The 25,794-nt window shown below is 46.5% G+C and overlaps 2 protein-coding genes across 3 annotated transcripts; one reads left to right on the top strand and one right to left on the bottom strand.

Annotated features, from left to right (window-relative positions):
- Positions 1-4,269: 4,269 nt before the first annotated feature.
- Positions 4,270-9,305, top strand: LOC125510863 (protein WHAT'S THIS FACTOR 9, mitochondrial). 2 transcript variants are annotated; one of them, XM_048676136.1, is made up of 2 exons: positions 4,270-5,774; positions 8,556-9,305. In XM_048676136.1, the coding sequence occupies exon 1, from the start codon at positions 4,417-4,419 to the stop codon at positions 5,626-5,628; it is 1,212 nt and encodes a 403-aa protein (XP_048532093.1). In that variant the 5' UTR covers positions 4,270-4,416; the 3' UTR covers positions 5,629-5,774; positions 8,556-9,305. The 2 variants fall into 2 exon arrangements, with proteins under 2 accessions (XP_048532093.1, XP_048532094.1); XM_048676137.1 differs by lacking the exon at positions 8,556-9,305 and adding an exon at positions 6,638-8,547.
- Positions 9,306-10,639: 1,334 nt separating this feature from the next.
- On the bottom strand, positions 10,640-11,413 carry LOC125506078 (protein TIFY 5). The gene is made up of 2 exons (XM_048670954.1): positions 11,203-11,413; positions 10,640-11,089 (listed from the first exon to the last, which is right to left on the bottom strand). The coding sequence occupies exons 1-2, from the start codon at positions 11,377-11,379 to the stop codon at positions 10,814-10,816; spliced, it is 453 nt and encodes a 150-aa protein (XP_048526911.1). The 5' UTR covers positions 11,380-11,413; the 3' UTR covers positions 10,640-10,813.
- Between the last annotated feature and the right edge of the window lie 14,381 nt (positions 11,414-25,794).

Raw genomic sequence — 25,794 nt, 5'->3', positions numbered from 1 at the left:
CCCGTTATCTGAGAAAGAACATGAAAAATAACAGAGATTGAAGATTGAAGAACCACTAAAATCCATGGTGGAGAATACTGGACAGAAATAAGAAGGTTGAAGGTTGCATAGGCAGTGTTAAGTTTTATTCAATGCACAGAAAGAGACACGATGTTTCTTGAGAATATAATACTGGAGATGCCAAGACTAGCTACCGATGAACGCTGGCAGTCATGCCCGCTAATAATGCTAAAGGGAGTGTGTGTTGCACATACAATCTAGCTAGAAGGCCAGCTGACATCATAGCAGTCATCAACCAGCCAGACTCACCCTTCAAGTGCATCAAGAACAACAGAAGGCCACATCTACTGTAGAAAATCTGCCAGCTCAAATACAACCAAGCAGGCATCAACCAGCCACACTCGGTCTTGAAATGCATCAAGAACAACATAAGAGACACATTTACTGCAGCAAATCGTTGTCATACACTCACATCCAGTAAGAATCAATTATAAACAATCACTGCGAATTTCACATGACATAGACATGTGCAGAGCCCCTCGAGATAAAAAGCACTGCACAGATCTAGCTAATTTTATTGGTGCAGGCAACTAGATACATAGGCACGCCAATTAGGGAAAACCAATACTGACTAGTGAAGTTACAACTTGGTGGTCCGTTTGTCCGTTTGTGGGGAACAACTGAGAAACACCGCCAGTCTCTTGCTACTAGAGGAATTTAAACTCAAGTAGGCTCGCAAAGTAAAATGGATGTAGTTAGTCAGCAAGTGAACTCAATAACAGAAATAACAGGTTACCCTTCAATTGGCACAACAAATCTACACTCCCCTGGATGATATCCTGCAGAACGAATCCATGGGGGGAGAGGGAGGGGAGGGGAGGAGGGTTTCGCTCGACTACCTTTCCATTTTTCTTTCTTTTCGGATTTTTTTTGAGGGGGCTGGGATGGGAGGCTGGACCGCCGGACTGGACGGCTGGAGTGTGTGCGCTTACATGTAGGCCTGGAGTCTCCCACGCCACCCAGCAGAAACAAAACAAAAAATGATTGCAACGGAGCTGAAAACTCAAGACTAATCGTTTGAAAAGATGAGTGTGCGCGAACCAATTTGTGGTGGGATGGTTAGAGGAATAATGATATCCCTAACCCATCAGGGTTTAACTCCTGGTGCTCGCATTATTCCGGAAGTAAATTTCAATATGACATGTCGGCTCAATCTCTCGAAGGTGCTCATAGGGGTAGGGTGTGCGTGTATGCGTGTGTGCGTTCATAGGGATGAGTATATGCGCGTATGTATGAGCGCTTGCGTTTATATTGATGTTAAAAAACAAAAAATACGAATAAGGTGTATGTGTGTGCGTTCATAAAGGAAGTATATGCGTGTATGTATGAGCGCTTGCATGTACTGATGTTCAAAAAAAAGATAAGTGTGCACCAAAGTTACATTTTTCCTTATAAACATAGGATGGTTCTCATGCTCACAACTCTCGATCAACGTTGTAGAATTGTGGATTTGTCTTCTTCATTTTCTCATCACCCCTATTTTAAAACCCTCTGAACTCTTTGTGAATTTTCCTCCATCACTTGCTAAGGAAGGCGGAGAGGAGGGGTGTATAGTATGTAATTTCCGGGATTCAACATTACATGGAAAACCTATAACACTTTTTCTTCTGAATCTACATACGCAACTTGTGTATCTTTATCCATTTTTTGAATGCTTGCATGGTGTTACTCACCTTTCTTAAGTGTAACATGCTATCCATCGTTGTATTATGTTCGGTTTGGATTTGTCATGACTCATGCAAAAGTGTGGTCTCTTAGGCTTCATTGCTATAGTATAATCCATATTTGAGTCCAATTCAAAACCCGGGAAAAACACATGGAATGTGAAGTGGAAAATAAACATCCAAACATTATTGCCCGTGCCATCCAATTCAAGAATGTGTGTGGGAGAAGGAGCTAAGAGGAGGAGAGAGATGACAATGAAGGAGAAGAAGAAGCCATCTAGCTAATAACTATGGACCCGAAGGTTTGTGGTAAACTACTCACACATCATCGGAGAGGCTATGGTGTTGATGTAGAAGCCCTCCGTGATCGAATTCTCCTCCGGCAGATCGCCGGAAAAGGCCCCAAGATGGGATCTCACGGGTACAGAAGGTTGCGGCGGTGGAAAAGGTGTTTCGTTGCTCTCCCCGAAGGTTTCAGGGTATAAGAGTATATATAGGCGAAAGAAGTAGGTCAGTGGAGCTGCGAGGGGCCCACGAGGGTGGGGGCGCGCCCTCCTACCTCGTGGCCGCCTCGCTGCTTCCTTGACGTCCACTCCAAGTCTCCTGAATCACGTTTGTTCCCAAAAAGATCCTCGCGAATATTTGATTCTGTTTGGATTCCGTTTGATATTCCTTTTCTGCAAAACACTGAAATAGGCAAAAAAAATAGCAATTTGCACTGGGCTTTCGGTTAATAGGTTAGTCCCAAAAATAATATAAAAAGGTATATTGAAGCTCATTAAACATACAAAACAGATAATATAATAGCATGAAACAATAAAAAATTATAGATACGTTGGAGACGCATCAGGCATATTTCCTTCAATGCGGTGCCGCTCGACGCATGCGTAGCAAAATCGTGCAACATTGGGGCTCGATGGTGCATCTCCGATGCGCGCGACAACAGGCCTCCGCGGTTGACGGTTCGGTGTGTGGCCACCGACGGCGCATCCAATGCCTGTGAAATCGGCCACAAGCACGAGGTAGTGGTGTGGTTTCGTCTTGGACGACTTGCCTCGGTACGTATTGTTTGTCTGCGACGAGATGGACGGCGAAATCCATGTTTGGATATTTTCTAGGCCGATAGTGGTCAATACAATTCTTGCCTACCCGCCTGTTTCTCTGGAGGAAACCCTAGGTATGGGTGATCTCAGCCCATATGATGATGCCAACGGTGTTGTTTTACTCTCCTGGGAGCATTGTCTTGGAGTTTGCATCGGTTAGGTGGACCAGTGGATGTTGGTAGGTTCATGTTCCGGCGGATGCTTCCATGTTTTGTTGGTGCTCTGTTCTGGGTGGGTGAGGGATCGAGCATAGCGTAGCGATTGGTGGCGGAGATCCTTCTTGAGATGTCGCGCTACGAAGATGGTGCGTGGCAATTTGCCGGTGATAAATCGCGGCCTTGGCGGGACAATGATAGCTCATGTTGTGTTGTTTGGGATGCCTAAATTTATCACTACAGACACCGGCGACGAAAGCGTGAGACTGTCGGGTTGTCTTCAAGGTGGGATTTCGGCGATGGCGTCGCGTCTTCTCTCGCTCGACGATCAATGGCTCCGCGACATACTATTTATTGGTCTGTGCATGGTTTACAACTCGCGTGGATATCGCATCTGGACTATACACGTTTACATAATTTTCGGTGGTTGCAACTTCTCGATGAGGATGTTCCTAAAAAAAAATCTCGACCAAGATCAACATTGCTCTTTTTTTTTCATCCGTCTATACATGGTGTCCGTCTTCTATGGCTTCGCTATTTGCCGGCGTGATCTTTTATGTGTGTTGATGTTGGTTGTATGTATTCTAACTATGCAGAGGTGAAGTGTATGCTCATGGTGTTTTGTATTTCCTTAATGCTTCATTATGAGTTAATAAAAACACTTTTTTAGAAAAGAAGAAGTCAACAAGCTTAAGGGCATGTACAATGGTTGATAAGGCAGTCTTATCTGAAGTCTTGCATGTAATTTAGAGATGACAAAAAAATATGTCTACAATGAGTTATATCTTAGCCCTATCTTCAATAACTAGCAATTCCTTAAAACATGATGAAACAAATTGTGTTAAGAGATCATCTCTTGTCGTATCTTAAATAAGAGAAGACAAACCTTTTCTTATGAATTCTCTCTTCTCCACCTCATCATGTATTCTACGTGTCACTTTTAAGATAACACCATTGTACATGCCCTAACACGGCGAGAATGACTTTTTTTTGGAACAACCAGCCATGCTTTATTACTGAAAATAGGGATGTTTTCAGCAATGACAATAGGATCACGAGAGTATCCTGACCACACATGTCCCATGCCTAGCCAACTTGCGAGTTGCGAGTTTCAACATAAAGGTCTTCATCCACTCCTTAATCTCCTTGACGAATCCACCATAATTTCCTCCAAATCCTTCAATGACAGCAGCTTTGCAGTCAGAAGCAACGAAAAGATGTTGATTTTCAGCAAGCACCAATCCACCACGAGCACAGGCCCAGCGCTGTCAAGAGGTCCCCGACTCCGACCCAAAGGCCTGGCCCATGAGAAGCCAGGACGGGCGTCCGTTCTACTAGCCTCCTTCTTCCACCTCCGCCTTCCCCCACCTCTTCACCGCCGACGGCCTCCTCCCCCTTCCTAAACCCCTCCGCGGAAACCCCTTTCCCCGCGCCATGCGGTCCCTCGCGCGCCCGCCGAGGCCGCCCAAGCCCCTGCCCCCGCTCGCCGCCTTCGTCCAGTCCATGGAGTACGTGGAGGTGAAGATGCGGTGGAAGAAGGACGCGTCCTTCGACGCCGTCCCGGTGCTCGCGCACGCGCGGGACCTCCGCCCGCTCGCCGCCCTCGCGCGCCTCCTCTCCCCGTCGCCGACCCCCGTCTCCGCGGTCTCCAAGCTCCGCCGCTCGCTCGAGACCTCCGACCGCCGCGTCGCCTCCTTCCTGCGCCGCTTCCCCGCGGCCTTCGTCGAGTCCGTCGGGCCCGAGCACAACCACCCATGGTTCCGCCTCTCCCCCTCCGCCGCGCGCCTCCAGCAGGAGGAGCGGGACGTCTTCGCCGCCCACCGCGCCGACATCACCTCCCGCCTTCGCCGCCTCATCCTCATGTCCCCGGCCCGCCGCCTCCCGCTCACCGTCGCGCAGGGCATGCTCTGGCACCTCGGCATCCCGGAGGACTACTTCAAGCGCCCGGATTTCGACATTGGGCAGGATGGGTTCAGGATTCTGACCACTGGAGATGCTGTTTTTTCCGAGGATGAGAACCATGGTAAGGAGCTGGGGCTCATCGATGATGGGAAAGATCAAGAAATGCCACTGTCGGTGCTTCAAATGGGTGCCATACGGAGGTTCGGATCGGCGGAGGAGGTGCCCTTCCCGCTGTTCCCGTCCAAGGGTCTTCGGCTGAAGCGGAAGATTGGAGACTGGATGGAGGGATTCCAGAAGCTGCCTTGTATCTCTCCCTATGAGGACTTCAGCAACATTCATCGGGGTAGCGATGTTTCAGAGAAGCGGGCGGTTGGGGTGCTCCATGAGCTGTTCAGTCTGTTTGTGACATGCTCTGCCGAGAGGCGACGGTTACTCTGCCTCAGGACACACCTGGGGCTGTCACAGAAGTTTCACCTGGTGTTTGAGCGGCACCCGCATATATTCTACTTACTGTTGAAGGAGAAAACGTGCTTTGTTGTCCTCAAAGAGGCATACATGGCTGGGGGACACACATCAATTGAGGAGCACCCCATGCTGGAGGTGCGGAGCAAGTATGCCAGGTTGATGCAGGAGTCACAGGAGATCATAAGGCGGCGGCGAAGCGGGAAGCCTGCACAGTTGGATCCTGAGGATCAAGAGAGTGAGGGTTCGAAGGGTGTAAATTCAGCTGCAATCCCTTCATAGGATGTTAATTATTTTTGACTGATCAGAAAATAAGGAAATGGGCAATACGGCTTTTTACGGATTTTTGCAACAAAAATGAGGGGGCTTTACCCTTGGAAGCAGCAAATTTGCATGCAAATAAAGGAGTTGTGCGCCTATGCAAAGAGGTTGGTGCAGTATCTATGATTTACCGTGTTCATCTAGAGGTTCTAGATTAGTTGACTGACACTTGGTGATAGCTTTAGTCCAAATTTCTTCTGGTAGATGTCGAGTGAGGTGATACATGACGCAATATGCTTGGCGAATGACTTTTACTTGTTCACTGGATGCTGTTGTGACTTTCCAATGTATTTCGTGAACATCTTTTCTTCCTGCTTACAAGTGAAAACTAACAACAGAAAGTGTACAAGTGCTATTCTTGATTGGGAAACCATTTAGGAAAACGCCGCAACATCTACTGGCAAATAACAGGCAAGATATTTTCTTAATATTAATTAAGCTTCAACAGTTTAAATGCTTGGTGTCGAAACTTTAAGGGAAAAATAAATATGTTTCTTGATCATATTACGTTGGTATGTGCAGAATAAATAAATTATTGATGATATAATAGAAGTTGCTGCCTTCTAAGGTGTAGTTTTGGTGTGTGGCCCTGTGTTGTTGTTTGGGGTAAGGCGAACTCGTCATATCTGACAAAAACATATATAAAGATCTGAGTTGGTGGTGGTCCATTCACCCTCAGAGATTGCCTCTTAAGTCAGCAAGAAATTAGTTACTGCAATTATCATACATTCTATGTGGCAGACATATCGTGATCTCATATTTAGTTGTTGATTTGGTTGATGCATACCTCTTTTTTTTTTACCTGCACAAAGTTAGAGACTACGATGACAGAAACGTTTAACCAACTCATGCAATAAAAAAACTTCTTAGCAATGCACGAGCATATATTATCTGTAGCATTGCACGAGTATTTAGCTAGTGCAACAAAACATTGCTGTTATGCTTCTTAGCAGAGGTTTTTTTTTTGCAGAAGTTGACGAATAACCAAGCAGGTGAAATTAGTCTGGTGAAAGCTACCATCTTAGACATGCATGAATTACTATAGCTTTGTTCTATAGTTAGTTACTTACTTTCCACATATAAAATTTACTAAGATTATGTGCGCTAGGATAGGTAAAATCGGCTGAATGGGCTGCGAATTTGGCTGGTGGTTGGATCACAGTACTATCTCACCATAGGTTTTGCTTTTTATCTTTTCATTGACGCTTCAGTATTCTGCAAGTTATCTTTTGAGGAGTTGCTATGAAACACTATACTATTGATTTTACAGATGATAGTGATAGGGTCCTCACGTTATACCTTCAGGATCATCTAGTAATTTTAACAATTTTAGTCATATAATTCAATATATTATTATCCTATATTTTGTTGTATGTGTATAATTGGACCGCTAGTTACATGCGGTTGGTGCCGCATTTAATTATTCACTGAGAAATGCTATATATGGGTTATGTGATAGAGGCGTAAAGTTGCAAAATCCATCACAAGGCACCTATTTTTGAGAAGTGAACCACGTAGTTGGCACTTGGCAGCATGGAGTCTATCATTGTACGTTCCAATGATCTGTTGCTGGACAAGTATGAGAACTGGATATGTTTATTGGTACTTCCGTATCAGAGTATTTATGTCTACTCTCTACTAGATGAACATCTACACCTACGACCATCAGTTCTGCCGTGGCAGTTGTACATATTTGATACAAAGCTAATGAATTGCCAAAAGTGAGATATTTCTTATCGGCTTGTGCGATGTTCATCTAATGGTTGTTATTAGGGTGCTTCTCTTTGGCTGTGGTTTCTGAATCAGCATTAGGTGCCCGGTTATGTGCTCCAGGGAAGATGTTCCTTGATGGGGCTCACCTTACCAAGGAAGATCATTGCCCTGTGCCCAGTTATGTAAAACGGCTGGCAGGTTCTCCACTCATATTAGCAAATTCTGCTCCAGATGTTGCATAGAGGAGGATGATCTTCACCTCTTTTTTCTATGCCACTTCGCAAAGGCTGCTTGGTTCTCACATCCTTTGTTTCTAAGATCAAAAGGCTTAGTACAGAACTCTAGAACTGTTCGCATAGAGAAGGATGATCTTCACTTCTTTTTCCTATGCCACTTTGCTAAGGTTGATTGGTTCTCACATCCTTGGTTTCTAAGGTCAGATAGCTTAGTACAAAAAATTAGAACTGTTCCTGAGATCATTCATAGCCTGCTTACGTCTGATCATCCACGTGTTTCCGTTAGCAGCATTTTAACTTTTATGTGGTGTATTTCGAAGTCCAATGATCTCTTTGCAGGAAAGCAGGATCTCCTTTTCAGGTTGTTCATGCAGCACAAGCAATTCACATTGCTTATCCCCTGAAACCCAAGCAGATGCCATGGCTCAACGGAGCAGTGCAAGTTCGTCTTGGGGTCTCTGTTAGGCAGAAAAGTTAGAGCATTTTCAGATACCCATGAAGGTTAATTTCCCATGCTGTAGGGGAGCAGCTTAAGTAGGAGCTTGATTTTCGGTTGTTTTGCTTTGTATTTCAGCCGGGAAACGTGTAGTAGCTGGAGTCTTGCAGTTAGTTTTTGTATTGTAGTTGTGCCTGTGCTGGTGCCTTTCTGTAGTAGCTGGAGTTGGCTCGTTTATGCTGGTGATGCACTGTAATTTGCTGAAGGATACTGTTTTATCAGTTATTACAATGAATGGAAATTGGGGACAATGCTCCTTAATTCGAAAAAGAAGATATCCATGAAGTATAGTTGAAAACATGCAAGAGATAGATTGTCCATTATCTCAGCCTATCGAGTTCTTTAGAGAGCAAGTTTTGTGTAGAATTTCCAACATTGCAGTTATGTGTATGTTGACATGCATTTTGTTGGATAGAAGGGAATACCAATAATGCGGTTTGCAGGCCTGTTTCGTCAAAGCCGTGGAAAAATGCGACGACCGCTGCTCTCTTGAAAGTTGAGCTGCAAGTGATTTAAAGGCATTTAGCAGGTAATCCGAGGTTAATATAATGGTACTTTTTTTGGAGTTGAGCTGCAAGTTGAGAAAGGCATGCATGGCATGTCACCTTCTGGTAAGAAGGGTGGGCTTCTTCAACAGCGACGGCGTTTTCTGGAGAGGAGGGAGCCTTGGCGTCGCCTCCTCGGGGCTAGAGGAGGGAACAAAGAGCAAGCTGGAGGGCCCAGTTCTCGCGACGACGATCACGTGGGATTTCAATTTATTTTTTCCGTGTTGTCATGTGGCAGATAGCAAGTTAGTAACCATTAATTTGTACTTCTATGCTGATATCACTCTGTTCAGTTAAGGTGAACAGGTCCACCCTTCAAACAGCCATCATAGATCTTAATCATGTCCCCAGGAATGCGAACTGGGATGTTGCTGTTACTCAAGCTCTTCAGATGATCAAAGGGAGGCAAACAGCACAACTTCATCGGCTTAGAGAAGCAATGGAGCATCTTTCAACAATGGTTTCTTTAGTTTTACCTTTTGTTGCTGGTATGGTTGTCTCAGTTTAGTTGAGAAGAGAGAATTCACAGAATGCAATTTTTTTTAGTGATGAAAATGTATTTCTGAGTCTGCCCCCTGTTGCATATGCACAGATATATGTAATCTGAATGCAAGCTTTTCTTGCTGCCATGAATGAAAGCTTTTGTTAACTGGAAAAGTACTCTGTTACTGTATCTATCACGGTTGCAGATTGGCAGCATTTTTTTTTACCTCTGAATTTTTACTAATCTCTGAAGCTCACAAAACATTGATTATGCGAGACAATGAATCAAAAGATTACTTTGACACGGTCTAGCTACGCATATTCGTAATAGAACATATTTCATAATCTAGCTGTTAGATAGGCTACAGCGTACAGGTACGAGAACAGGGAAAGCAACGCAGGCTAGCGGCTGCTGATAAGTGATAACAGATTAAGTTTCGACAGTGATGACGATCTGAGATGCCAGCACAAGTGCACAACAGTGATAAGTTTCGACGACGATCAGATCTGGTTACCTAAAAGATGAACGATCATGATAGAGCAGAGCTGCGCCGGGGCGAAGAAAATCGAGCATGAATGATCATGACTGTTGGTCGGGTAGCTCACTTGACCATGTTAATGCTATAAAGTCTTGTAGTACTTTTTTTCTCTTGTTTTGGTACAGCATTGTACAGTTCTATTTCTTCAGTCGTATCATGCCTTGCTTGGCAGCGTTGTTCAGACTCGTTTGTCTATCTTATTAATGCATTGACATGCAGTTCCTCTGCATGTTCTCGAAAATAACCTCCCACAAAACATGTTTGATTGATTAAGGATTTTCTCATTAAGTGCTGGCAACAAGAACTCCGTTGCGACCCAAACCGCTCTGTCAGCCTCCCCAAACCCCAGGGTTATGTGGACTTCAAATTTGTTGTCCTAGGTCTACTCAGATGCTTCTTGGAATAGAAGATCCTTGCTGAACAATGCAGTCCAGCTCCCACAGGATTAGGTGCGCTTGTTCAAACTGAAGATGGAGGACAGAGAATCGATGTGCTAATCTCAGCCTCAAGTTCCACTGCAACATCACCTCTGCAGGCTGAAGCTCAAGCTTTGCACCTTGCTGCTTTGCTAGCTAGCCACTCCATCTTATTCGACCAGGTGTGCATTTTTGTGGTACAGAGCAGGAGGCACACCTGCTAGCCTCTGCTTCCCTGATGAACATGTTGTTCAAAGCATGGTCTGATCGTATTTTGCGTGCTAGATAAATCTTGCGTCTCGTGATCTGATCGTATTTTGCGTCGTATGGATACGACCGGACGTCCGGACCACACGATTTTGCGTTCGATCCTAATGGACCGGCACCACGTCTGCGTGTGTCAATCGTGTACGCCGGGAGGAGCCTCACGTACGGTGATTTTGCGACGAATTTCGCAGGCCGCAATTCGCGTGTTTTTCAAACAAATCGATACCGAAGCAAAGCGCCTTCTTTGTAGGAGGTATACCAGAATGTTGTTAGGCATATCAAATGGTAGCATATTGCGGTGTTACAACCTGGGCACGCGATTCGCGAGGAAATGGGGAAATGGGGAAAAGGGTTAGCCATTGCCGGCGACACGCACGCACGCACGCACGCACGCGCTGCCGGCCGGCGACACCTGTCTGTCGGCGGGACGATCAGATCATCTGTTCGGCCATCAAGATCTCGGCGCCCGGGCGGGCCGGTGGACGACGTACGGCGACGCGGCGCTGGCCCTCGCCTTGCGCTTCTCGAGGAACCGCTGCAGCGAGCGCTTCATCGACAGGCCCCCCTGATCGTCGAGCGGCGTGGGCGCCTCGATGCAGCCGTGATCCGGAGATGCCCTCGTCTGCGCGCGAGCGGGGCGGCAAGCCCCTTGCGCGATGCCGGCGTCGTCCATGTCTGTGATCCTCCCCGTCGTTTCCTGGTTCGCCATGGATATGATTGCCATTGCCTACAATCAACAAGGCTAGCTGCTAATTAGCCGGCCATGGCCATGGTCACCGCTCATTCATGGGGTACGTAAACGTAACGTGCGTCGCGCTTGGGACATGCATGTTGACGGACCTGTAGCTCGACCACGTCGACGGCGCACAGCACGCGCCGGTCGTAGACAATTGTGAGGTTCCTCCGTGCCGGCGCCGGCGCCGGGGCGGGGGCCGCCGTCGGGCTTCCAAGGCGGAGGCTAAGCTCCAGGCCGTCGGCACCGCAGGCTCCCATGCCGGCGTCGCTGCCGCCGGCCATGTGTCGCCTCCTTCGATCGTCAAGCCGATCGAGGGATTCAGACTGCCGCATCGGCCGGCTGGTCATATATATAGGTGGAAGACACGACGCGCGCGGCGATTTGCGCCGTGGGAATATAATCTATTCTACGTGTGACCGGCGCCGGCCGTGGCGGTTCAGGCCGTTGCGCATGTGACGAATTGCTCGAAAATCTGCACGCATCGGCGCGTTGGCTAGAGTGCTCTTCCAACACACATTTTCATTCTCGGCAACGGTGTGTGTGAATTTCCACCAGCTAGCTTCACAAACAGCGTGGGCGTGGCTCCCCTGTATTTAGCGACGAAGCTAGACCGAGCATTGTAGAATATCAGAGGTCCCTTGAACTATTCCGTGAGAGAGGTGTCATGTAGGTCATCGAATAATAAAAAGTGCCAAGTATAACCTGTAAATATGCGACATCTTTTAAATAGTTCGAGGACTTAAGTGACGCCTCTAAACAGTTTAAGAACCTAGGCGACACACATATTGCATTTCGAGAACCTAATGACGATTTTTATAATTTAAGGATCTACGTAACATATTTGAAATAGTTTAAAGACCTAGGATGCACTTCACTTTAGATCGACTTTCATCTTGATGAGCATACTGAAGTCGACATTGTGTGGAAGCACACGAGCTAACGGACTCTACTCGGCGGTCTTCGCCTACAAGGCGCAATTTCTGGGTATGACATTCTCTTCTATGAAACAAATAGTCTGGAAGGATTGGGTGCCAGGAAAGGTCAAGTTCTTTGTCTCGTTAGCCTTGCAGGACCAGATTTGGACCGCCAATAGGTTAGCCAAGCGCGGGTGGCCAAATTGTGGTCTTTGCCCTCTCTGCAAGAGGGAGCAAGAATCGGGGTCTCAGCTTTTCTACAAATGTTGCTTCACCATAAGGCTCAGGACCTTAGTCATTGAGAAGCTAGGGCTTGCCCACCTGGATGCATCTACTTCGCACGCGGACGGCTCCATGGAGGAATGGTGGGCCAATAGAACCACCGCAAACACCCCAAATAGGAAGGCCATGGCTTCCCTCACCATACTTGTTTCTTGGATTATTTGGAACGAAATGAACTCCAGAGACTTCCGTCAAAACAGCGCCCCATCGATGATTTTGCTCAATAACATTCTAACGAAGGCCCGGCTTTGGACCACGGCGGGTGTGAGGAAACTAGGGAAAATTCTAGTGCGAGAGTAATTGCCATGTGACTTGTTGTATGTGTAACGATTGTAAAATGAACAAACCCTATTCCTTCTTAATGAAATGATGGGGCAAACCTTGCGCCCCCGTTTAAAAATGACCGGGTGACCTTTTTTGTGTGTGTGGAAAACCGGGTGATAATTTTTTGGCGCTGATCAAGCATTTTTCTTTAAAATTTTGAACCAAAAAGGTAATGAATTATTTATTTGTGATATGGAGGAAGTACATTAGTGATGGAGTTTCATGATGGTAGAGACGGGTAAAGTTAGAACTTTGATTAATTTGGAATGGAGTAACTAGACTAGATATTCAAAATGTATCCTCTGTTTGGGGCAGGCAGCAAAGATGCGATGCACAAATTCACCTACACGATAAATATGCACACTAGGCAACCCCCTCACTTGTAGTGAACTTTAAGGACAATTTCAACTAACAAGTAAGTAGTGGAATAAGGCAAACAACATGCACATTTTACACATGATTTAACATGGAAAAACCTCCTCAACTTGAGGAGTAAAAAACCACAGCTATGGACCGACTGGTCCACACAACTTCACTATAAGAAAGGTGAGTACAAACTGAAGGAAATATGCCCTAGAGGCAATAATAAAATTGTTATTTATATTTCCTTATATCATGATAAATGTTTATAATTCATGCTAGAATTGTATTAACCGGAAACTTAGTACATGTTTGAATACATAGACAAACAAAGTGTCCCTAGTATGCCTCTACTTGATTAGCTCGTTTATCAAAGATGGTTAAGTTTCCTGGCCATAGACATGTGTTGTCATTTGATGAACATGATCACATCATTAGAGAATGATGTGATGGACAAGACCCATTTGTTAGCTTAGCATAATGATCGTTTAGTTTTATTGCTATTGCTTTCTTCATGACTTATACATATTTCTCTGACTATGAGATTATGCAACTCCCGAATACTGAAGGAACACTTTTTGTGCTATCAAACATCACAACATAACTGGGTGACTATAAAGATGCTCTACAGGTGTCTCAGAAGGTGTTTGTTGAGTTGGCATAGATCAATATTAGGATTTGTCATTCCGTGTATCGGAGAGATATCTCTGGGCCCTCTCGGTAATGCACATCAGTATAAGCCTTGCAAGCAATGTGAAAAATGAGTTAGTTGCGGGATGATGCATTACGGAACGAGTAAAGAGACTTGCCGGTAACGAGATTGAACTAGGTATGATGATACCAACGATCGAATCTCGGGCAAGTAACATACCGATGACAAAGAGAATGACATATGTTGTTATGCAGTTTGGCCGATAAAGATCTTCGTAGAATATGTAGGAGCCAATATGAGCATCCAGGTTCCGCTATTGGTTATTGACCGGAGATGTGTCTCGGTCATGTCTACATAGTTCTCGAACCCGTAGGGTCCATACGCTTAACGTTCGATGACGATTTGTATTAAGAGTTATGTGTTTTGGTTACCGAAGTTTGTTCGGAGTCTCGGATGAGATCACGGACATGATGAGGAGTCTCGAAACGGTCGAGAGATAAGGATTCATATATTGTAAGGTAGTATTCGGACATCGGAATGGTTCCGGGTGATTCAGGTATTTTTCTGGAGTACCGAGGGGTTACCGGAACCCCCTGGGGAAGTATTGAGTCAACATGGGCCTAAGGGAGAGAGAGGGAAGCCCGCGGGGGTTGGCCGCGCGCCCCCCTCCTTGGGAGTCCGAATAGGACAAGGAGGAGGGGGCGGCGCCCCTTTTCCCTTCCCCTCTCCCTCTCCTTCCTATTCCCTCCGGTGGAAGAAAGGAAAGGGGGGAATCCTACTTGGACTAGGAGTCCAAGTAGGACCCCCCCATAGCGCCCCCTCCTGGCCGCCGGCCTCTCTCCCACCTCCTTTATATACATGGACAGGGGCACCCTGTCGGTGTCAAAACCGGCAGATCTCGGATAGGGGGTCCCGAACTGTGCGTCTAAGGATCGATGATAACAGGAGACAGGGGACACGATGTTTACCCAGGTTCGGCCCTCTTGATGGAGGTAATACCCTACTTCCTGCTTGATTGACTTTGATTAGTATAGGGGTTACAAAAGTTGATCTACCTCGAGATCGTATGTTGTGGTCTAAACCCTACAGGTATGATGAGTAATGTCATAATAATCTACCCCCTAGCCTGGCCTCGGCTTATATAATGTACCAGCGGCCTAGGATAACAAGAGTCCTAGTCGAATACGCCGGTGGAGAGGAGTCCTTGTCTTGATCACCAAGTCTTATGGAATCTTCCTCGTGTATACATCGACTGTCCGAACTGGCCCATGAGCATACGGCCATGAGGGTCCTTGGCCCAGTCCAACTGATTGGGAGATGACATGGTGAGTACCCCCTAGTCCAGGACACCGTCAGTAGCCCCCTGAACCGGTCTTCAAGTTGGGGACGCTCCTTGATTCTTTCGAAATGTTCTTCATCTTCAGTCGTCGGTCTTGAAAACTGGTTCAACAAATCTTCCCATCTTCGATCTTGAGAATCGTCGAAGTAAATCCAAAGAGTTTATACGTCGGGTATCCGAGGAGCCCCTTTAAGTTCTCGGCCTTTATGAATGCCTTATTATTTTTATGCCACACCTCGGGTTTGAAGTTGTTCCCGGGCGGCAGCGTCCTCTTGCGTCCGAGCTCCCAAGCCGGACTGCATTCGAGGTATCTTTTGCAGCCGAGCACCAACGCCAGACTGCTTCCGAGTTCCAACGCGGGAATGTATCTGAGCTCCAACACCGGACTATGTCCAAGCTCCAACGCCGGACTGTATCCGAGCTCCAACGCCGGATTATATCCGAGGTGTCATAAATCGCATTGGTTCAAAAAAGTTGAAGGAGTTTAGCCGAGCTTAATGCCAAAAATGCGCTCTATGGAGCACGCCACTAGCGCCCGAGCTTTATGCCGGACTGTGATACGTCTCCAACGTATCTATAATTTTTGATTGCTCCATGCTATATTATCTACCGTTTTGGACATTATTGGGCTTTATTATCCACTTTTATATTATTTTTGGGACTAACCTATTAACCGGAGGCCCAGCCCAGAATTGCTGTTTTTTTGCCTATTTCAGAGTTTCGCAGAAAAGGAATATCAAACGGAGTCCAAACGGAATGAAACCTTCGGGAACGTGATTTTCTCACCGAACATGATCCAGGAGACTTGTACCCTACGTCAAGAAATAAAGGAGGAGGCCACGAGGTAGGGGGCGCGCCTACCCCCCCAAGCACGCCCTCCACCCTGGTGGGCCCCCTGTTGCTCCACCGACGTACTCCTTCCTCCTATATATACCTATGTACCCCCAAACGATCAGATACGGAGCCAAAATGTCAGGACCCCGATTCCAAGTCACATCGATCTAGCCGGTAACACCTCATATCACTTTGCGGCCTCACGCACGGTATTCCCACGGGTGTCGCCTTACCATGGCCTGGGACCGTTTGCGCCTTTTGGCTCACGTATATGATAGTGTCGCTAGCATCCATATGACAGAGAACCCGGGCCGACATGGCTAGTCGTGAACCGAAAGCGGCACTAACCCATGGGGACAGGCATACATGAATCAACTTCGAGCATGTCGGTCAGCAGCGTGCAAATCCGGGCTGTAGCACTGGGCTAACAGGACTCCGGTAACCCGGGCTGTAGTAGGCTAGGCAGGACTCCGGATGTCACCGCGTGACATTTCCCCGAAGGGACACACACATGAACGAAGTGAAACACATGCCGGCCAGTCAAGTGTCCTGAGCAGTAGTGCTGGGCTAGCAGGACTCCGGTGAACCGGGCTGTAGCGGACTACTATGGCTCATGAAAGCACTAGACTACATTCTAGACTACATTTCCCCATAAGAGAGGCTGCCAGGGATAAACAACTAGATTGTCGGATCCCACACATACCAAGCATTTCAATCATACACACAATATGCTCGATATTTGTAAATACAACATGGCATCACAACATAACTCTACGACTCAAAGTATTTATTCATTAGGCTCCAAGGAGCGAGATATTACAAACATGGGTCTCATGACCCAACATTCAGAGCATACAAGTCAAAGCACACGCGGAAGCTTAACATGTCTGAGTACAGACATCTACAAATGAAAAAGGCTGAGAAGCCTGACTATCTACTAGATCCTGCCGAGGGCACAAGATCGTAGCTGAGGTAACAAGCTAAACGTCGAAGTCCAAGCGGAACTACTAGCGAGACTGAAGTCTCTCTGCAAAACATAAAATTAAGCAAACGTGAGTACAAATGTACCCAGCAAGACTTACATCAGAACTAGCTACATATGCATCAGTATCAACAAAGGGGTGGTGGAGTTTAACTGCAGCAAGCCAGCTTTGACTCAGTGGCTAACCTGAACTACGACTGCAAGTAACTCTTTTGAGGTGGCGCACACGAGTCCACATATTCACCATCAATACACCACTATGGATCCGCTCCCGTCTCCCTGCGAGAACGCCATCCATAGCACTCACATTATCTTGCGCATTTTAGAGTATCCACTTTCACTTGTCTATGAACTATGCAAGGGGTCCAAGTTTCCATATCCGAGGAATCCGGCTATTCGAATAGATAATGATAACCCTGCAGGGGTGTACTTCTTCACACACGCTCTCGCCACTTATCGCCCTGTACACGTCATGTACCTCGGCAACCTTCAAGCGGAAGCCGGGCGGAGGGAGTCGGCCACGACCTGACTAACCAACAGTCTCTAGTCCAGGTTTATCGCCTATTCGGGTTCCATCCGCAAGGAGATCTGGCCGGGGTGTCGCTCACGGCCCCAAACGATGTGTGCAGGGTTCCCAAGCCCACCATCCGGGTGCCACTTGGTACACCGTGCCACTGTGCCTAGTCTGTCCCAAGCCCACCTGTACCGGGTGCCACTTGGTAGACTACTAACACTACCTACAAACACCAGAAACTAGTTGCAACTCCTGGACAGAGATCGAGTTGACTAATAAGCCGAGAGGGGCCGAGTTACCGGAACCCAATGTGTGGTAGTAACTGTTCATGGATCACAAACACAGAACTCAGTTCCTGAGGACGGCTGCAATGAGACAACCCACCATGTACTCCTACATGGCCTCTCACCGCTACCTTTACCAAATCGTGTTCACACACTTAGCTCACACACAGTAGGACATGTTCATCACCATTCCAATTCATCCCCGATGAATCAGACCTGACTCAACTCTAAGCAGTAGCAGGCATGACAACAAGCATGAATGAGTAGGCACATCAGGGCTCAAACAACTCCTACTCATGCTAGTGGGTTTCATCTATTTACTGTGGCAATGACAGGTCATGCAGAGGAAAGGGGTTCAACTATCGCAGCATGCAACAGTTGAAATGTTGTTGTCCTAATGCAATAAAGGAGAGCAGGAGCGAGAGAGTGGGATTGTATCGAAATGAACAAGGGGGTTTGCTTGCCTGGCACTTCTGAAGATATTATAGCTCTTCATCGGTGTCATCGAACTCATCGTCGGAAGCACGTCTATCGGGGGGAACAATCACCGGCAAACACAAAAAGAATATAATCAATGCAATGCACAATATGATGCATGATCATGACATGGCAATATGCTGTGATTTGGCTAATGCATCTAGCTATGATTTAAATGAAGTTGGTTTGAATACATGATTCAAATTCCAACTCCATATATGATTATTTAAATGCCCTTTATTTCTTTTGTCCAAAACAGAGGAAAACATTGTTCAAACATGCATGAAAATGGTACAGATGGATTCCTTGAATTTTTCTGATAATTTTTCATATATAATTATTTCATTTGGCAGATTAATTTCTATGATTTTTAGAAGTTTTGGGCATTTTCTGGAATTTCCTGAATAAACCTAAATCCAGAAAATGATTTATAGCGTCAGCATTGTGCAAGCATGACGTCAACGAGTCAACTGACGCTGACCAGGTCAAACCTGACGACCGGGTCCCACATGTCATTGGCTCACTATTAACTGGGAGTTAATCCCGTGTTGACTGGGATTTGACCCGCTGCGGGGCCCACCTGTCAGTGTCTGTTAGAGAGGGATTAGTGGTGATTAGTGCCTAACTAAGCGACCACGTCAGCCTGCCGGAGTTCGGCCCGCGGCGACCTCAACTACGGCGGAAACTCGCCGGAAAACAGCTACGGGGCTCGGTTTTGCGCGTGGTTTGCATCTACGGATAGCTGAAGGTGCGCCGCATCCAACTGGGCGAGCGACAGTGGCCGGGGTGGCCTATACTCGCCGGAGACGAGCCCGCGGCGGCGGCCGGAGTATGGGCTCGACAGCTAAGATGCTACGGTGCATGCGAGGTCGAACGGACGGTAGTTCTGGGCTCCTGGGAGTGTGCTGAGGACGATAGCGTCCTCGGATGCGACGTGCGTGGGCTCTCGCCACGGCAGCGACATGGATGGCGGCGAGCAAGCTTTCGGTCATGGCGGGGCTACGGCCTAGAGGGTGCGGGGAACAGCGAAAAAGGGGGAAACGCAGCAGAAGCTCACAGCGGCTCGGTGGAGAAGCACGGCGGGGTTGGGGAGGAGCTGGAGCAAGCGAATCGACGGCGGCGGTAGTCGGTGTGGAAGCTTGATGACGACGAAGATGCCGGCGATGAGGGGCTCCCGAGGTCGTGGCCGTTGGCTTGTCGACGTGTGGTGATGAGGCGGAGCCGATGGGCACGCTAGTGAGTCGGCGGGGGCACGCGGGGGCACGGTGGCCCCGGTGGTGACGAGCGGCGACGATGAGCTCCGCTCGGGGAAGAGGCTAGAGGGCGAGGGAGAGAGCAGAGAGTGAGGGAGAGGAGTGAGGGGTCTCCAGGGGTGTCGTGGCGCTCGTAGCGGCATCGGGGAGGCAAGCGGCAAGAAGGAGGTGGCTGGCGCGTGCCGGCGCGCGGCGAGCACACGCCCCTGTCCTACTGTCTCGAGGAGGTAGACGACAGGGAGGGCGCAGGTGGGCTGGGCCGAGTGCTACAGCGGATGGCTGAGCTCTCTGGTGGGCTGCACAGGTGAGACCAGGTAAGTTTGTTCTTTTTAATTTTTCTGTTATGTTTCCCTTTCATTTTATTTTGCCACTGTTTTCAAATTCAAAATAATTTCAAACAGTGCCAAAACATTCTGAGATATTTTATGTTACATCTCTGGACTATTCCAAAAGTACATAAAACATTTCAAAGCTTTTGAAAATATATTCATTATATATTATGAATATATCCCCAAATTCAAATAGATTATTGATTTAAATTTAGAGACCAAATAATTCCTTAAAAATGTTCCAGAATTTTGGTTTGATATATAACTCTTGCCAAAATTCACAAAACTATTTTTAGGGCATTTTGGATTCACAGAATGCAATTTAAAGGGTGCTTGCCCTTCTTTTAATCAGATTTCTGAGGTTTCAACAATCCTCAATTCAAGTTTCAGAAATTTAGACATGATGCAGGATGCTTATGAAACTAATTGCAATCAAATTCTAGGGCTGTGACAACTCACCCCCACTAAACAAGAATCTCGGCCCGAGATTCAAGACGTGAGGTAAGAAGGAAGGGGGGGGGTCACAAAACTATCGCAGTCTTCTCGATCCAACTGCCCTTCCCAAGGATGTTGATTCATTGCGTCATCTTGATCTTGACGTCTTTGCTTTCGGGATCTTCATCCAGCATGATGACGGCAGAAAGAAAGGAAAACCCTACAGGAATCGATCTCCTCAAAGATCGAGCACTCAAGATCAGCTCACAGAGTGAGACGTAAGAACATCTCTTGAGTTGAGACATAGCACACACATCAGGAGCAATGGAAAGAGGTAAATGACAAAGGTTCAATTGGATAGGCAACAATTCCACGCTGGAGTAAGATGGTGCATGGTTTCAAAGTAGCGAGGAGATAATTGCCATGATACCATAACGAGACATCTTAAAGAAGGTGCCTCGCAGAAATATTCCCTTAAGTGGCAAAAAGAATTACTTTTGATTCAGAGATCATTGAAACTCTTCTCACCAGCCTGAGGCAATCACAAACGATCGCGTGAAGGAGCTTGAAGAAATGGCATACTCATACTAGAATGGATGATGTGGACTACCTTGTTGAAGACAACACAATGGATGATTTCTTCTTATCATCGAGAAAGGATAGGGTCTAGGGTAAGCCCACTTTTGAGGATGATCCTAAAATAAAAATTACTGAGAAGGCAGACCATAGTAAAAAGGCACAAAGGCGGGTGCAAGCCGGGAACAAAATGCAAATGCTGGGAATGATTCTAGTAACTTGAGAAAAACTCAAAGTGATTCCACTTTTGAGTAGTTATAGAATAACTGAAGAAACTAAGAGCACAAGAATCCCCAAGGAACAACTCCTAGAATAAGTTGCACTAAATCCTCATGGAGAAGATGGTTAAATAACTCAATCAAGTTACTACAATGATAGACCTTCCGGCTAGGTGTGTCGGCTAGAACGTCAGCCTTGTCGGGGCCTACATCATAGATCTTGGAAAAGTTCCAACCATCACATCTGCCCGAGATTCAGATCTGGTTGGTAACACGATATTCCAGACTCATCAAGTCTAGAAAGACAATGAAAATTTGCAACACAAATCGACGAGATGACATTGCGAGATTCTCAGGGAATGGACTATGGTAATAAGCTCCAAAACATGAGCTAGTTCTGCTAAACACACGTGAACACGCTGTCCTAGACAAGCATGACCACATGGTGGTCTTACAATGAAACACTACCGAGTCCTGGTTGGGAACCATCGTCAAGGATATCGAAGTCCTTGCATAAGACATATGATTAGCTCTTATGGAGAACTTCTTCTCCCTGAACAAGTCAATCAGTGGCTTGATGTGCTAGGGATACATATGGAATGAAGATGATCAATCTATCAGACCATAGAATACTTCGCACATGCATGACTGACTTGGGATGATTCCAGAGGAAGCAAAACAAACTTTCCCGAATTCACGATGGCAACTTACATCAAATGCACGTGAATTAAAGGAAGTCACTTCTTTCATCCAAACATATACTTCATGAACAGGGCGTGAAGAAAATGCTTAAACAAGTTTCCAACACTAGCTGGATGTTCAACACAAATCATGGAGGAGACAAAATGCCGCTGATGGGCTCAATAGCAACTCATCGGAGTTTCCATATCACTGGACTTCCACCACTATGTGAACAATGTGATAGTATTGGTCAGACCAAAGATGTAATGGTGTATGCTCGAGGAGTCAACCACGAGTAAGACAACATTACGAACATCGTTGGTTCTGGTTTGATTTGAGGATAGCCCACACTCAAAACAAAGTTTGGACAAGACAATAGATCCCACAACTGATCACGAGGACCAATCGATGAAGATATCATCTTTCTTCAACACACACACAAAAGATATCCCGTGACACGAACTAAGTCAGACAAGCTTTTATCTTCCAACTCTCCAAGTTGTTGTTTAGCTTAACCAACTAGCTCAGGGGTATCCAACGCAGATTCTTGGAGAATGGGTGGTTTGGAGGAAAACCAGCATGATCATGAACTCAACATAGTGGTCAGGTGTCAACCTGGTAATACTTCCGAGAAGATATTCGGAACATCAAGAACCACCGATATGTTACTATGCTCGAGAACAATCTTGCTTTCGAGGCAAGATGATATGATCAAATAAGAAAGGGGTTGAATAATCCTAACTCATTGATCGAAGAGTGCACCAGAAATAAGGACTAGGTAGCACGATCAACCTTAGGGTGATGATTCAATAATCAGCACACTAAGAATGATATTAATGTCCATTAACTACCAAGCAGCGGAGTTGCTAGGAGTATTTATTTCACACATCATAGTTCACTTGTCGGCATTCCGATTGCGACAACACGGGACCGAGGAATGAAAAATGATGGCAAGAGTATCACTGCGTCAAGAATTCATAAGAGGTGGTGCAATTCTCATGACATTCTTGAAATAAATATGGTAACACTCCAAGGTAGAACAGAGCAAAAGCTGGGTTGGCATTTTGATCCATGGAATACAACTACTTCGACCCAATGCTAGATATGGATAAGGTACTGGAGTTTGTTTCTCCTAGTCATTCTGGAATAGAATGGCTTGACGGACCACAAGAATAGCAGTCATCGATGAACACGATCGCACAACTACTCCTGACCATCAATTGATAGACGATGGTCGGAATACAAATGAAGAGGGACAACTCAAGAGGACATATATCTTTCTGAGTTATGGATGCATAGATTAATATGTCGAACCAAGTTCAACAGGTTTCTTCCAGATAACCCATGCAGGAAGGTAGAACTGGCAGAATCACAATTATGAATGGAGAACTCCTCAAGAGTACTCTGATTGTGATATTTTGGTTCAAAGAACTTCCGCCTTAATGGTTCATGGTATTTGGAAGAAGGAAATACCACGGACCTCGAGGACTATCGCAAAGGTTACTAATATCCTAAAGGAACTAGCAACAATATCAACACGAAGTGAACAGAGTGATTCTTGGGTCAAGAACACAGGAGTAGAATACCTACTACTAAATGGCATCACGGGATGCTTTCAAGAATGATGGCCGGAATCATCACACGGGGAACACAAAACATAGCTAGATTACTAGGTAATCTTCTGAGACACCTAGGATCATAATAATAACTCCAACATATATGTCAAGGCAATAAATTACCTCAACGCATTGGATAGTATGGTTAGACTGGCACAAAAGACATCGAACATAGGAGAAAGGGATTTGCAAATGCATCAGATTGTTTAGAAACATGGGATGACTCGGACAGCATGACGGCTGTAAATGCTCAAAATGATTTGAGACATCATGCAAAATGGTGGCATAACCACTCAACATCACGATATCAAAGTTCTGGGATCAACGGTCAACATACGGAAGTAGTAGGAACTAAACTGAGGCTTAAACCCAACAATCCTAGGCAACTACGGTTTAGTAACACGTCATCCTGAGAGATAGAAGAGAAGCCTAGTTCTTAACCCCCGTAGAAAAGATAAGATGACTCAGATCAGAAGGTCATGAGGATAAGGAGTAAAAAGAGCCTTACGTTCCCTTCCACAATCAATTCCCTTATATAACTAAAGCATTTCTAGACACGACTTCGACCAGTATGGCTTGGTAATCCTACACGCAGTCAGGCTCTGATACCAACGCTATCAGGACCCCGATTCCAAGTCACATCGATCTAGCCGGTAACACCTCATATCACTTTGCGGCCTCATGCACGGTATTCCCACGGGTGTCGCCTTACCATGGCCCCAGACCGTTTGCGCCTTTTGGCTCACGTATATGATAGTGTCGCTAGCATCCATATGACAGAGAACCCGGGCCAACATGGCTAGTCGTGAACCCAAAGCGGCACTAACCCATGGGGACAGGCATACATGAATCAACTTCGAGCATGTCGGTCAGCAGCGTGCGAATCCGGGCTGTAGCATTGGGCTAACAGGACTCCGGTAACCCGGGCTGTAGTAGGCTAGGCAGGACTCCGGATGTCACCGCGTGACATTTCCCCGAAGGGACACACACAAGAACAAAGTGAAACACATGCGGGCCAGTCAAGTGTCCTGAGCAGTAGTGCTGGGCTAGCAGGACTCCGGTGAACCGGGTTGTAGCGAACTACTATGGCTCATGAAAGCACTAGACTACATTTCCCCATAAGAGAGGCTGCCAGGGATAAACAACTAGATTGTCGGATCCCACACATACCAAGCATTTCAATCATACACACAATATGCTCGATATGTGTAAATACAACATGGCATCACAACATAACTCTACGACTCAAAGTATTTATTCATTAGGCTCCGAGGAGCGAGATATTACAAACATGGGTCTCATGACCCAACATTCAGAGCATACAAGTCAAAGCACACGCGGAAGCTTAACATGTCTGAGTACAGACATCTACAAATGAAAAAGGCTGAGAAGCCTGACTATCTACTAGATCCTGCCGAGGGCACAAGATCGTAGCTGAGGTAACAAGCTAAACGTCGAAGTCCAAGCGGAACTACTAGCGAGACTGAAGTCTCTCTGCAAAACAGAAATTAAGCAAACGTGAGTACAAATGTACCCATCAAGACTTACATCAGAACTAGCTACATATGCATCAGTATCAACAAAGGGGTGGTGGAGTTTAACTGCAGCAAGCCAGCTTTGACTCAGTGGCTAACCTGAACTACGACTGCAAGTAACTCTTTTGAGGTGGCACACACGAGTCCACATATTCACCATAACAATACTTCACTATGGATCCGCTCCCGTCTCCCTGCGAGAACGCCATCCATAGCACTCACACTTATCTTGCGCATTTTAGAGTATCCACTTTCACTTGTCTATGAACTATGCAAGGGGTCCAAGTTTCCATATCCAAGGAATCCGACTATTCGAATAGATAATGATAACCCTGCAGGGGTGTACTTCTTCACACACGGTCTCGCCACTTATCGCCCTGTACACGTCATGTACCTCGGCAACCTTCAAGCGGAAGCCGGGTGAGGGAGTCGGCCACGACCTGACTAACCAACAAGTCTCTAGTCCAGGTTTATCGCCTATTCGGGTTCCATCCGCAAGGAGATCCGGCCGGGGTGTCGCTCACGGCCCCAAACGATGTGAGCAGGGTTCCCAAGCCCACCATCCGGGTGCCACTTGGTACACCGTGCCACTGTGCCTAGTCTGTCCCAAGCCCACCTGTACCGAGTGCCACTTGGTAGACTACTAAGACTACCTACAAACACCAGAAACTAGTTGCAACTCCTGGACAAAGATCGAGTGGATTAATAAGTCGAGAGGGGTCGAGTTACCGGAACCCAATGTGTGGTAGTAACTGTTCATGGATCACAAACACAGAACTCAGTTCCTGAGGACGGCTGCAATGAGACAACCCACCATGTACTCCTACATGGCCTCTCACCGCTACCTTTATCAAATTGTGTTCACACACTTAGCTCACACACAGTAGGACATGTTCACCACATTCCAATTCATCCCCGATGAATCGGACCTGACTCAACTCTAAGCAGTAGCAGGCATGACAAACAAGCATGAATGAGTAGGCACATCAGGGCTCAAACAACTCCTACTCATGCTAGTGGGTTTCATCTATTTACTGTGGCAATGACAGGTCATGCAGAGGAAAGGGGTTCAACTACCGCAACATGTAACA

Source organism: Triticum urartu, chromosome 5, assembly GCF_003073215.2.
Source record: "Triticum urartu cultivar G1812 chromosome 5, Tu2.1, whole genome shotgun sequence".
NCBI classification, from domain to species: Eukaryota; Viridiplantae; Streptophyta; class Magnoliopsida; order Poales; family Poaceae; genus Triticum; species Triticum urartu.
This window is presented reverse-complemented; position numbering and strand designations above follow the sequence as displayed.

Coding starts and splice junctions, on each gene's coding strand:
- LOC125506078 (XM_048670954.1), bottom strand. CDS start 11,379: ATGGCCGGCGGCAGCGACGCCGGCATGGGAGCCTGCGGTGCCGACGGC. Junction 11,090..11,202: donor TCGACGTGGTCGAGCTACAG/GTCCGTCAACAT, acceptor TGTTGATTGTAG/GCAATGGCAATCATATCCAT.
- LOC125510863 (XM_048676136.1), top strand. CDS start 4,417: ATGCGGTCCCTCGCGCGCCCGCCGAGGCCGCCCAAGCCCCTGCCCCCG.